General features: G+C 41.1%; 1 protein-coding gene across 1 annotated transcript; it reads right to left on the bottom strand.

Annotated features, from left to right (window-relative positions):
* Nucleotides 1-5600: 5600 nt before the first annotated feature.
* On the bottom strand, nucleotides 5601-8195 carry PCDHAC1 (protocadherin alpha subfamily C, 1). Its single transcript, XM_029942087.1, has one exon. The coding sequence runs from the start codon at nucleotides 8193-8195 to the stop codon at nucleotides 5739-5741; it is 2457 nt and encodes an 818-aa protein (XP_029797947.1). The 3' UTR covers nucleotides 5601-5738.
* Nucleotides 8196-11251: the final 3056 nt, after the last annotated feature.

The raw sequence follows: 11251 nt of genomic DNA, 5'->3' as shown, positions 1-11251 counted from the left end.
AAAAGACAATTTACAAAAACAAAGCAAGAAGAGTAAAAATATAAATAATTCTATTACTAATGGAAAAATTTAATTTCACAACTTAAAACTTGCCCACAAGGAAAACTAAGGCACGAAGAATATCGCTAGTGAATTCTACTAAATATTTAAGAAAGAAATATCACCAGTCTCAATAAACAAGTCAGAGAATAGAAAAGAAGAGAGAGGAAAAATACTTTGAACTTACTTAATAGGGCCAGCATAACCTTGACACCAAACCCTTATAAGAAAGGAAAATGATAAGCCTATCTTAAGTGATAAGTACAGATGCAAACACCCAGTATGAAGATGTCTCCACTGGTTGTTTTTATTTTGTCTGAGCATCATTTTGAGACTAAACAAACAGCTGTAATCTTCGCTTAATGATTCTAAAGAATAAGCATAATGTGCGTGAATCTGGAGAGTACAGTTTTGAGGGTATACCATTCCACCTCTGCGATGAAAACAGTATATATGTAGATGGCAACCAGATGGTTCCAGAACAGCCAAGATTTGGGGATGAGACAAAAGTTTTTTTCTCTTTCTCTGCAGCACAGGAGAGAGAATATGTGATTACATATTCATTCCCAGATTCAAAGACAAGTTCCCGATGAATACATAAAGACCTTCTGTGTTTATAGCTTGAGGAGGAAATTGTTATCCTAATTCTTTCCTTTTTCATAAACGCAGAATAAAAGAGACGTGTGCCTTATTTATACCCTAAACCATTCTCATCTTGTCAATTATAATTGGGAACAAAGTGACTAACTACTTTGATGATTTAATTTTTGTTTTTAAGAATAATCTTTACTAGGGCACTTGGGTGGCTCAGTTGGTTAAGCAACTGACTTTGGCCCAGGTCATGATCTCAAGGTTTGTGAGTTCTGGCACCGCATCAGGCTCTGTGCTGACAGCTCAGAGCCTGGAGCCTACTTCGGAATCAGCGTCTCCTTCTCTCTCTGCCCCTCCCTCACTTGTGCTCTCTGTCTCTCAAAAATAAATAAACATTAAAAAAAGAAAAAGAAGAATCTTTACCAACAAACTCCCTACTTCCCTTAATAGTTCAGTCAGAACCCTAGGCTGTGATCCACATTCACTTGACATTCTTCCAAATGTTAATTATTTCTGACATTCATATTATACCCATTTGAGCAATGTAACAGTCTCTTTAAAATTTAATCCACCTTCACTTCAACTCAGCAAAATGTATTTAGTCTCTGGAATATTATTGTTCTCCTCTAACTGTAAATATTGAAAGCAACACACACTAATAGATCCTACCATTATCAGACATGTTAAAATTTCTCCATTCATACATTTCCCAGGCATTGTTTTTTCCTTCTGTTTCCTCAAGTTATTAAGCTCGTTTTCCTTCCCTTTAACTAGTTTGAGGTTTCTCTATTATACAATGAATTCTACTGTACTGTCTACATAGTTTTTTTATAGTTTATTTATTTCTGAGACAGAGCATGATGGGGGAGGGGCACAGAACCCAATGCGGGGCTCTAACTCCCAAACCCTGAGATCATGACCTGAGCCGAAGTCGGACGCTTAACCAACTGAGCCACCCAGGCAACCCTACATAGTTTTTTTTATCCAAATGTATTTCATATGTTCTGCAAGATCCCTTAGTTATAGCATTCTATAGATTTTCAAAGTGTAATTATCAGTACAAAGTCAAAATAGATATAAGGAAATATCTAATTAACCTATGGGAAAGTCTGCTGATGGCATATATTTTAATGAATAAAAACACCTAGAATGTCAAAAACATTCTACCACTCAGTTCATGAATGACACTGCACAGGGGAAATACTCTATACCTTACATACCTATCCCAGCAAAGGACAAACTGCTCCAATTCCAGAACAACACACTAACATAACGTTGGTATGTCCAAACTACAATTGTTCCCGTGGAACCTTTAATAAAGTCAGTTGTCCACTGTTGTACATTTTTGCTAAATTAATATTTATTCTCTAAAAAATTGCCAATGTAGTTAATTTTAAACGATAAGCAGAGGTTACATGTCAGAGGTAACATCTTGGATACCAACCTAAACAAAATTAAATAGCTCATCACAAATCTTAGAAAAAACCAACATGAGACACATGCTGTCTACTTATTGCATAGTACATCAGTTTTGTTTCTATCTATAAAATATTATTAACAGGAGAAATATAGATTAAAATGTTTTCCTAAATTTCCTAAACTGACAGATTTTAGTATTGCAAAATATGTTAATATGCACTGTAAACTAAAACAAGACAGAGGGCTTAGTATTTAGAGAGTATAACGCTAAGCGAAATAAGTCAGACAAAGACAGATACCAAATAATTTCACTCACATGTGGAATTTAAGAAACAAAACAAATGAGCAAAGGGAAAACAGAGACACACACAGAGAGAGAAAGAAGCCAAGAAACAGACTCTCAACTATAGAACAAACTGATGGTTCCCAGAGGGAGATGGGTTGGGGGATGGGTGAAATAGGTGATGGGGATTAAGGAGAGCACTTGTCATGATTAGCAACGGATGATGTATCGAATTGTTAGATCATTATATTGTACATTTGAAACTAATAAACACTGTATGTTAACTATACTGGAATTAAAATAAAAACTTAGTAAAAAAAAAAAAAAAAGAAGGGCTTAGTGTATGTGTATATAAACATATACATCAATGAGATTCTTTTGTTAATAAAAAATTTTTTTAATGTTTATTCACTTTTGAGAGAAAGAGCATGAACAGGAGAAGGGGAGAGAGAGAGGGAGACACAGAATTTGAAGCAGGCTCCAGGCTATGAGCTGTCATCACAGAGCCCCATGCGGGGCTCCAACTCACAAACTGTGAGATCATGACCTGAGCTGAAATTAAACACTTAACTGATTGAGCCACCCAGGCGCCCCTCACCAAGATTCTTTACGACTCAGGCACAGTTAAAATTATTATGAAACTTTACCTTTTTCAAAGGATTTTTGTTTTATAAAATTCAAGCAGTAAATATTTTATTTCTAGAATTCTGTAGTTCCTATTATGGCATTCAGCGAACACAATGACCGACAAGCATTCTATTCTAAAGGATCAAAATTGGATCAACATGCAATTGGATAGGAAGAAGTCAATAATAAAATGCCTGGGTGAATTACAAATATTCCAGCTTCCTATAAGTTATTTTATTCATGTTCTCATACATCATATTTTCTTTATATATAAGGAAATATCTATCTAGTACACAAAAATTATTAGCAGGCAATGGACTACCTACAACTTGAAATGTCAACATTGATGGGAAAAGATTGTGCAGGTAGACAGATGGGACGGCCCCATGTTTCTGCATGTATGAATGGTATACCTTTGTTACTGTCACTCATGTAAGTCTAAAAATTCAGTGGCAAGCGATATTTTCCTGTTATTAGCTATAGTTCTCCTTTTAAAATTTTCCAACTTCCAGATCCATTTCCTTTCAAGTCTCCTCAAAATGTGTTTCTCAAACATTCAGATTCCCAAATTTCATATTCTCGTCTCTATTTGTTATAGTAAGCAGTAAAAAAAAGGAAATAATGAATTTTCTTGATAGGAAGAGAGTTTATATGTTGTGTTTGATATCTCAAATATTAACATTATAGTGCACCAATTTTCTCTCTTAACTACATTTTAATTTGCATCCACTGCAACTTCCACAGTATAAAGATATATATCCCTATTAATTATTTTGTCATCTATAGGAACTGCGATCATATTTAGTGTCAGAACACAGCATTGAGGTTTTTAATGCTAGCTCTAGGACCAGAAAGTCCTACTGTTAATGTTGTTTCACTACTGTACATGAGGAAGAAAATAGCCATTGAAATAATATATTTGAAAGAAACCTTGAAACTGTTAAATATATATACATATAAAGTGGAAAAGTAAGTTAAATCTTTGTTCTCAATATTGAACTCTTCCACCTACATTAAAACCCAACTCATACATTTGCAAATGTATTTATTCTTTCATTCAGCAAGCATTTGCTAATCTTATATATTGAATTTTATTGTCATGTGAGATATATAAAACATGCAAAATTATAATGCATGTAAATCTATTTTATTTTCAGTTAACATCATCATTTGAAGGAGAATAACTAACTTATAACTTACTTTTCCCTGTTACCTGGAATCATAAAATAAGGAGTCTTCCATTCCCTTCCCTAATTTCTGCATACATCCTTCCCTTTTATCAATGATCTCTATTAAAAGTCAGAAAGTAATACTGTAAAATTGCTGAAGACTGTTGTCACTCTGTTTGAAAAGTTTTTGCAATACAAAGGGCCACTATAGATAAATTTAAGTATTTGAATAATTTAACTTTTATTAGATGCATTACTCTCAAAATAGTATTTACTTATTTTAAAGTATATTGGCTTCTAAAATAATAAGAAAATTAAATCCAAGTCGAATGGACTTTGAATGGCAAGCGCACCTTGAACACACAAATGTTTCTGACATAACAATTACTCCTCTTTCAAACACTGGGTAATAAATGGGATTGTTGAATCACTATAATGTACACCTGAAACGAATATGACACTGTATATAACTACACTGGAATTAAAATTTAAAAAAACAATTATTACTCTTTCTTCTTTGTGAAATATATCAGTAAAAACATAAAATAAAAAGTTTTCAAACCCTATATCCAATGGTTTTATCTTCTATCAGTACAAATAGGTATGCTGAGACATGCTTATAATTTCCGTATACTCACACACTGTGTAGAGCTATTATTAGCTATGTTTCAGAGTGTCATTCTCAAAAAAGAATACTATGCCAAAATGGCATTTACTTAAAGTATGACCTAGAAAATGTGTTGCATTTTATTAAATGGTGTATCATTCAAGATCGAATTCAAATGCCATCTCGACCACAATGCCTTTTCTAACTTCTTCTTCCTCCCTCGCCAGATGTTCTCTCATGGTCTCTCTCTCCCTTTGAACATCCATTGCAATTTACTTTTACGTTTTTTAGGTTATCATTGTTAAATCATGTATTATAATAGTTCGGACAAATGTCTTATCTTCCATGATATTATGTTTATGTTATGCAAAGCCTCTTGCCTACTTTTCATGCCCACTTCTGGTATCAGAACGTCTTACACGTATCTTGAGCACCTGGGTGGTTCAGTCCATTAAGTGTCTGACTCTTGATCTTGGCTCAAGTCATGATCTCAGGGTTTGTGAGATTGAGCCTCATGTCGGGCTCTCTGCTGACAGCACCAGCCCTGCTTGGGAGTCTCTCTCTCTCTATTCCCTCTTTCTCTCTGCCTCTCTCTCAAAATAAATAAAGTTTTAAAAAATACCTTACACATATCTGTTGCTCAAAATGTTTTTTAATGAAGGGATTTATGCTTTAAATAATTCCTTAAACAAATTTCTAAAAGGAACTAAAGCCATCCCAAGTTATTTATTACCTGTACCAGAAACTTTGGTGCCTTATTTCTAATTTTACTCCTTTATACTACATTACTTTCATTGTTCTCTAATAGGCTTGAATTTCTTACCTTTGTTTCTCAAAAATAAACGATAAACTATTTGAGGCCAAGGACAGTCTTCTAACACTTTTATACTTCCAGAATTCTTAGCACAGTGGGTGCTAAGCAGGAGTGTTCAATTCAGTGGATTGAATGTTACCGAAGGCTCATCTAAGAACATAGCTAGCAGCCATCTCCCGGGCAAGAGAATCAAATCCCCCCAGACCTGCTTACCATGGCATTGACATTTATGTGGTCCCCTTTCCTATTCCGAATGTGAATGCAGGATACTGGCAAATTCAGTCCTACCCCAGGAGCCAGGTTTCTCAGGTCAGCAGCACTGCATTCCCCACACAACAGCAAACTGTTATTATCAGAACCAAGTCCTAGAGAGGCCCGATAGAGATAGGTCTGAGAAAGTCTCTCAACTGTAGTGACATCTATCGTGGCTGATGTCATACAAGGATTTGAAGCCATCCTCCTCCCATGCCTCAGCTCTTCTGAAGAGCAACAACAGCTTTGAGAACAACAAACTGGGCTCTGGTTCACCTTGAGACACACAAAGAAAAGTAAGCACCCCAGAAATAAAAAGGAAACAGAGGCCAGGGCAATTACTAAATACAGGTTCTGGGTGGAAAGGGGGCCTCCTCTTTCCCAGGTATCTTCAAAGTCTGGAAGGACCTGAGGGGCAACGTTGCTCAACAGTATACCCAGTGTGACAGAAGAGGAAAGTGGGGGGTCTCCATGGTCCCGAACCACTAACACCACCCTCTGTTTAACTGCATCAGTGGGAAGAATTAAGCGGGCAGTACGGAGTTCTCCCATATTGGCTGAAATTCTGAAAAGGCTAGAGTCAGAAGCCTGAAAAATATGGTATGAAAGCCAAGCATTAGAGCCACTGTCTGCATCCTCTGCTACCACTTTTGTGACCAAGTGTCCAGTACTGGCAGAGCGGGGCACAATTTCCACTGGAACAGAGCCATTTCTGGGCAAGGGAAACAGGATGACTGGAGCATTGTCGTTCCTATCTACCACAAACAAGTTCACAGTCACTGTTGCACTCCTGGGAGGAATGCCACCATCCCGGGCTTCTACTTGGAAGTGAAACCTCCCGAGTTGCTCAAAGTCAAAGGAAGTTTTGGCAGTGATAGCCCCACTGGATGATTCTATTGCCACCAAGCTAGAGGCTGTCTGTCTTTCAGAGATAATATCCAACAGCTCATAGAAGACAAGGCCATTTTCTCCCAGGTCAGGATCTTGGGCAAACACACAGCCTAAAGAGGCCCCAGGACCATTGTTTTCAGCCACAAAAAGTTCCTGTTGTGGTTGAGCAAAACTTGGTGAATTGTCATTCACATCAGCAACAGACACAGTCAGAGTCCGGTGGGTGCTCAATGGGGGTGAGCCACCATCTGAGGCAGTGATCAGGACCTGGTATTCGCTGACCTGCTCTCGGTCCAGCGGCCCATCAGTCAGCAAGCTGTAGTAGTTGTCAAAAGAAGCCTTCAGCTTAAAAGGGCCTCCACTGGACATGCTACAAAAGACCTTACCATTGGGACCAAGGTCCTCGTCCTTTAGGCTGAGGAGAGCAATCACTGTGCCAGGGGCTGCATCTTCAGAAACTGAACTGGAGAGAGTCAGGAGGTTCACCTCAGGGGCATGATCATTCACATCAGTGACTTCCACCAGCAGTTTGACAGTACCAGCTAGACCGAAAGTGCCCTCATCCCTCGCCTCAATGTATGCTTCCAACAACGTTTCAGGCGGACCCAAGGAAGCAGCTACCCGCACTTCCCCATTTCTAGGGTGCACGTGAAAGTAGTGTCGCAGCTCCACCAGCGTGCTATTGCTTAAGGAGTACCGGATTTCCCCATTGGAGCCTTCATCCGGGTCCGAGGCCTTAACTCGTAATAACAAAGTCCCGTTCGGGGCAGTCTCTGGTACCTTGGCTTGGTATACTGTGCGCTCAAATACAGGCGCATTGTCATTTGTGTCCACCACTGTGACGGTAACTTGTGCGTCTCCGGAGCGCGCGGGCTGCCCGCCGTCCCTAGCGGTAAGCACTAGCTGGTGGGTGGCGCGCTGCTCCCGATCCAGCGCTTTCTCTAATACCAACTCCAGGTATTCACTGCCGTCGACCCGCGACCCCATGATCAGGCGAAAATGCTGGCTGGGGCTCAGGGTGTAGGTCAGGACCCCGTTACTTCCCTCGTCCGCATCTAGGGCATTAGGGAGAGTAAAGCGGGCTCCAGGCAACAGGAACTCAGGGATGTGCAGCTGCACATCGCCGGCAGGGAAGAGAGGCGAGTTGTCATTGGTGTCCACGACGTGAACTCGCATCTTGTGTAGCTCCAGCGGGTCCTCGAGCACCAGCTCATAGGTCAAGACGCAGGCAGCTTTAGTCCCGCACAGCCGTTCGCGGTCCGCCGGCTCTCGGACAACCAAGCTACCGCTGGCCAGATCCACCCCGAAGTAGGGCTCGCGGTGGCTGGAAAGGAAGCGAAAGTTCCGCAAGGATAGAGCGGCCGCTGACAGCCCCAAGTCCGCAGAAACATTACCTATGACTACGCCCCGCTCGGTCTCCTCCAACACTGAGTATTCCAGCTGTCTGGCGGCAAAGCCGCAGGAGACCCACAGACATAGTACCGCCACCCTCCAGCCCACCATCCTCCCTCTTGGCGTCCTCGCTCCACCAGCAGTGATCCAGCACCATGCTCCGGACTCCCGGAGAGCACGAACAGTGGTAAAGAACAAGAGCCGGGCGGCCGCCGAAGCGGGCACAGACCGCCGACGTTCTGCCTCTTGAATATAATGGAATTGCCTGGGGATGGCGGGCTGGAAGCTAAACTCGTGGGACTGGAGGCTTGGCAGCCGTCTGGGAAAGCGGAGCTGGTCGGTGCAGAGGAGCGCAGCGCCGCCTAGGGGTGCAGAGACGAGGTAAACTACTCGGGCTAGGGAAGGGCCGTCTCCAACCCCTTCTAGCTGGGGTCTCTCCGCGAAGTCCGGCAGCCCGCGCGGGGCGGGGCGAGGCGAGGAAGACGCAGTGAGAAACTAACACATCTTCCCTAGAACCCTGTTTTTAAGGACAACGCCCTAAGAAGGCCTTCGTCTTAACGTCCACACCCTCTGCCTGAAGACTGCTCGTAATTGGAGCTGAGCTCCTTTGGGCTACTCTCTCCACTATTAGACAGCGGAGCGTCTAGCTCCGGGCGCTCAGACCCACAGAACCCCTCCAGAGCCGGCGAAGAGAGCGGAACTCCCCGAGAAACCGCGGGGAGGAGGCGGCGGGCGGCGGAATCGGGACCGTGAATGACCACGCCTTCAAAGCTTAAGGAAACAGGAACCCCCAAACTGAGGGCTGAAGCATTACATGCTGGATTCCTAGCCTCTCCGCTGCGGGTTAAAGTCTCTCCTGCACCTTCTTAAATACCGGGAGCCAAGATTTCAATAGAGGCGACCAGTGAGGAACAAACTGGGGAATGGGGTCCTCCCCAAGCTTCCCCGCCCTCCCGGCTCTAGCTTTTCGGGGCACGTAGGTGGGCGAGCGCCAGGCTTACGGTTCGTTCCGCTTTCTGTGGGTCAGCAATTTCTCTTTCCCCAGGAGGCCCTACTTGCCTTACAAGCGGCCCTTGACGCTCTGGATGAGACAGGTTAGAAACCACTCAGTACAAGCCCCTGAAACTCAGAAAGACTGACACTTCTCCCCAACGGGATGTGTTAAGTGGAAGTGGAAGAAAGTAACCGAGATACTCTCCGGAGTGTAACCAGAAAACTATTGTGTAAATTTATTCTCTGTAAATATTTAGAAAAAAGCATTGAGGCAGGGTAAGAACCGACTAGCTGCCCATACGTTGTCCAACTTGTTTTTAAGCCGGTCTCCTGAAGGGAAATTGGCACATTGATCCGTCCTGTGAAAAGCATCTCCGAGCTACAAGCAGTATCACCAAATTTTCGCCTTGCACGCTACGGTGGCTTTCCCTGAGGGGGGAGCGAACTCAAAAAGAGTGAATTCGAAGACTATTAAACACTAAATTCCTTAAACTTCTTTTCATGTAATTGCAACATCCAAAGCCCCAGGAACCAAAATTTTAAAGACAAAAGCTGAATACTGATCAAGAATTGAAGCTTTCAAGACATTGTATTTTCAGTTCAGAAAACTGCCTAGAAGTGTTGATAATTATTGAAGCTGAAGGCTGGATACATGGAAACTAATTACACAATTCTCTTTACTGTATGTTTGAATGCTGTCATAATATTTTTTAAATTGCTGATTAAAATGGGGGTGGGAGAGGTAAGCTGTTCCAGCATTCTGGTTTTAAGACTGACAGTGGGATTGGTAAATTCATTATGCCACTAAGAACCAATCACCTCCCCCAGAACAACACAAACCCAGCCCTATTTCTCCCAGGGAAGCAGAGTAAGGGCAACATCAGGCAATTCAAGTAGTAAATGCCCTTGACTAATTTGTCTTTCTGAGTTAAGGAACCAAGAAAATCAATGACACTACATCTTGGATAAAATTAAAGCAGGAAATATGTCAGCTCAGTGAAGTGTTTAGGTAGAGTCATAAGTATAGCCATCTCTGGGGATCTTCATTAAGATGTGAAATAATCCATAAAAATTAAATTTATTCAGCAAATTTCAGAACCAAAACTATCTACTTCAAATGCCAGAGATCAGAATTTTTATTTCTTCATTTCCATTTAATACTGTCAGCTAAGCTAACTGCTTTGGGGTGAAAAGTTATTTCACTTTCCCAATAGCAGCTGATGAAATACACCTGGAGAGATATACTCAACTTTTGGAAGGCCCCTGATTTTAAGATCTGCAATCAAGTTTCCAGTTAGACTGGGTTTAGGATTTCTGAGCTCTGGGAGGACAGTGTATGTGGGTGCAAGTGGGGAAAGGGAAAAACCTCATACTGAGAATCAACATGGAAAATCCTGACAAAAACTCTTCCCCCTTCACACCCTTCTCAGACTTTTGGCTTCCCCCCTTTTCGCCATTTCTGACTAAACAGACACTGATCATTATTTTCAAAGGATTTAATTTCTGTCAGGAATAAGTGAATAGCACTCACCTAGTGGGATTTTTACCCGCATCAGCCCCCCAATCTTTACCCTTAACTGGGATTTGTGGGAAAGCATTATTTAGGAGATACTGGGATATCCAGATATCCCAAAGAGGAGGAAGTCATGAGAGTTCTTTCCTTTGTATAAGGTGACTAGGTGAACAGGAACTCATAAATTAACAAATTTTATCCTTAGCAGAAACTTTCAAATATTTCATTTTGCCATTTGATGCCACTTTCCATAGTTTCCCCTAATTCAGGCATTTTCAAGTTTTAATCATGTGCAAGTCTAACTTTAAGTGGACTCAATACAAAAACAGTCTTGATTTCTGTTTGGATTCTATTGCCAAAACAATTATTACAAAGCTCCCCCAACCAAAACTGGTCTTAAACTAAATAAATTCAAATGTTTATTTAATAAATAAATTTTGAAATAAATTCAAAAGACTTCTTGCCATAATACATAAGCTACTATTAGAGATCTTGCAGCCAAATAAGAAAAAAAAAGTAAATCTGATAAACACCAAAGAATATGTCAGCAAAAGTGGTAAGGGATAGAAGCAGAAATGTTCACCTTTAGCCCAGAAGGCTGACCTATAGCCTGTCTAGTTTTTAAAAATATTTTTATTTATTTTTGAGAGAGAGAGAGTAG

The sequence above is a fragment of the Suricata suricatta genome, chromosome 6, assembly GCF_006229205.1.
Source record: "Suricata suricatta isolate VVHF042 chromosome 6, meerkat_22Aug2017_6uvM2_HiC, whole genome shotgun sequence".
In the NCBI taxonomy this organism is placed as follows: Eukaryota; Metazoa; Chordata; class Mammalia; order Carnivora; family Herpestidae; genus Suricata; species Suricata suricatta.
Note: the sequence above shows the minus strand (reverse complement) of the source record. Positions and strands in the feature narration are given on the sequence as shown.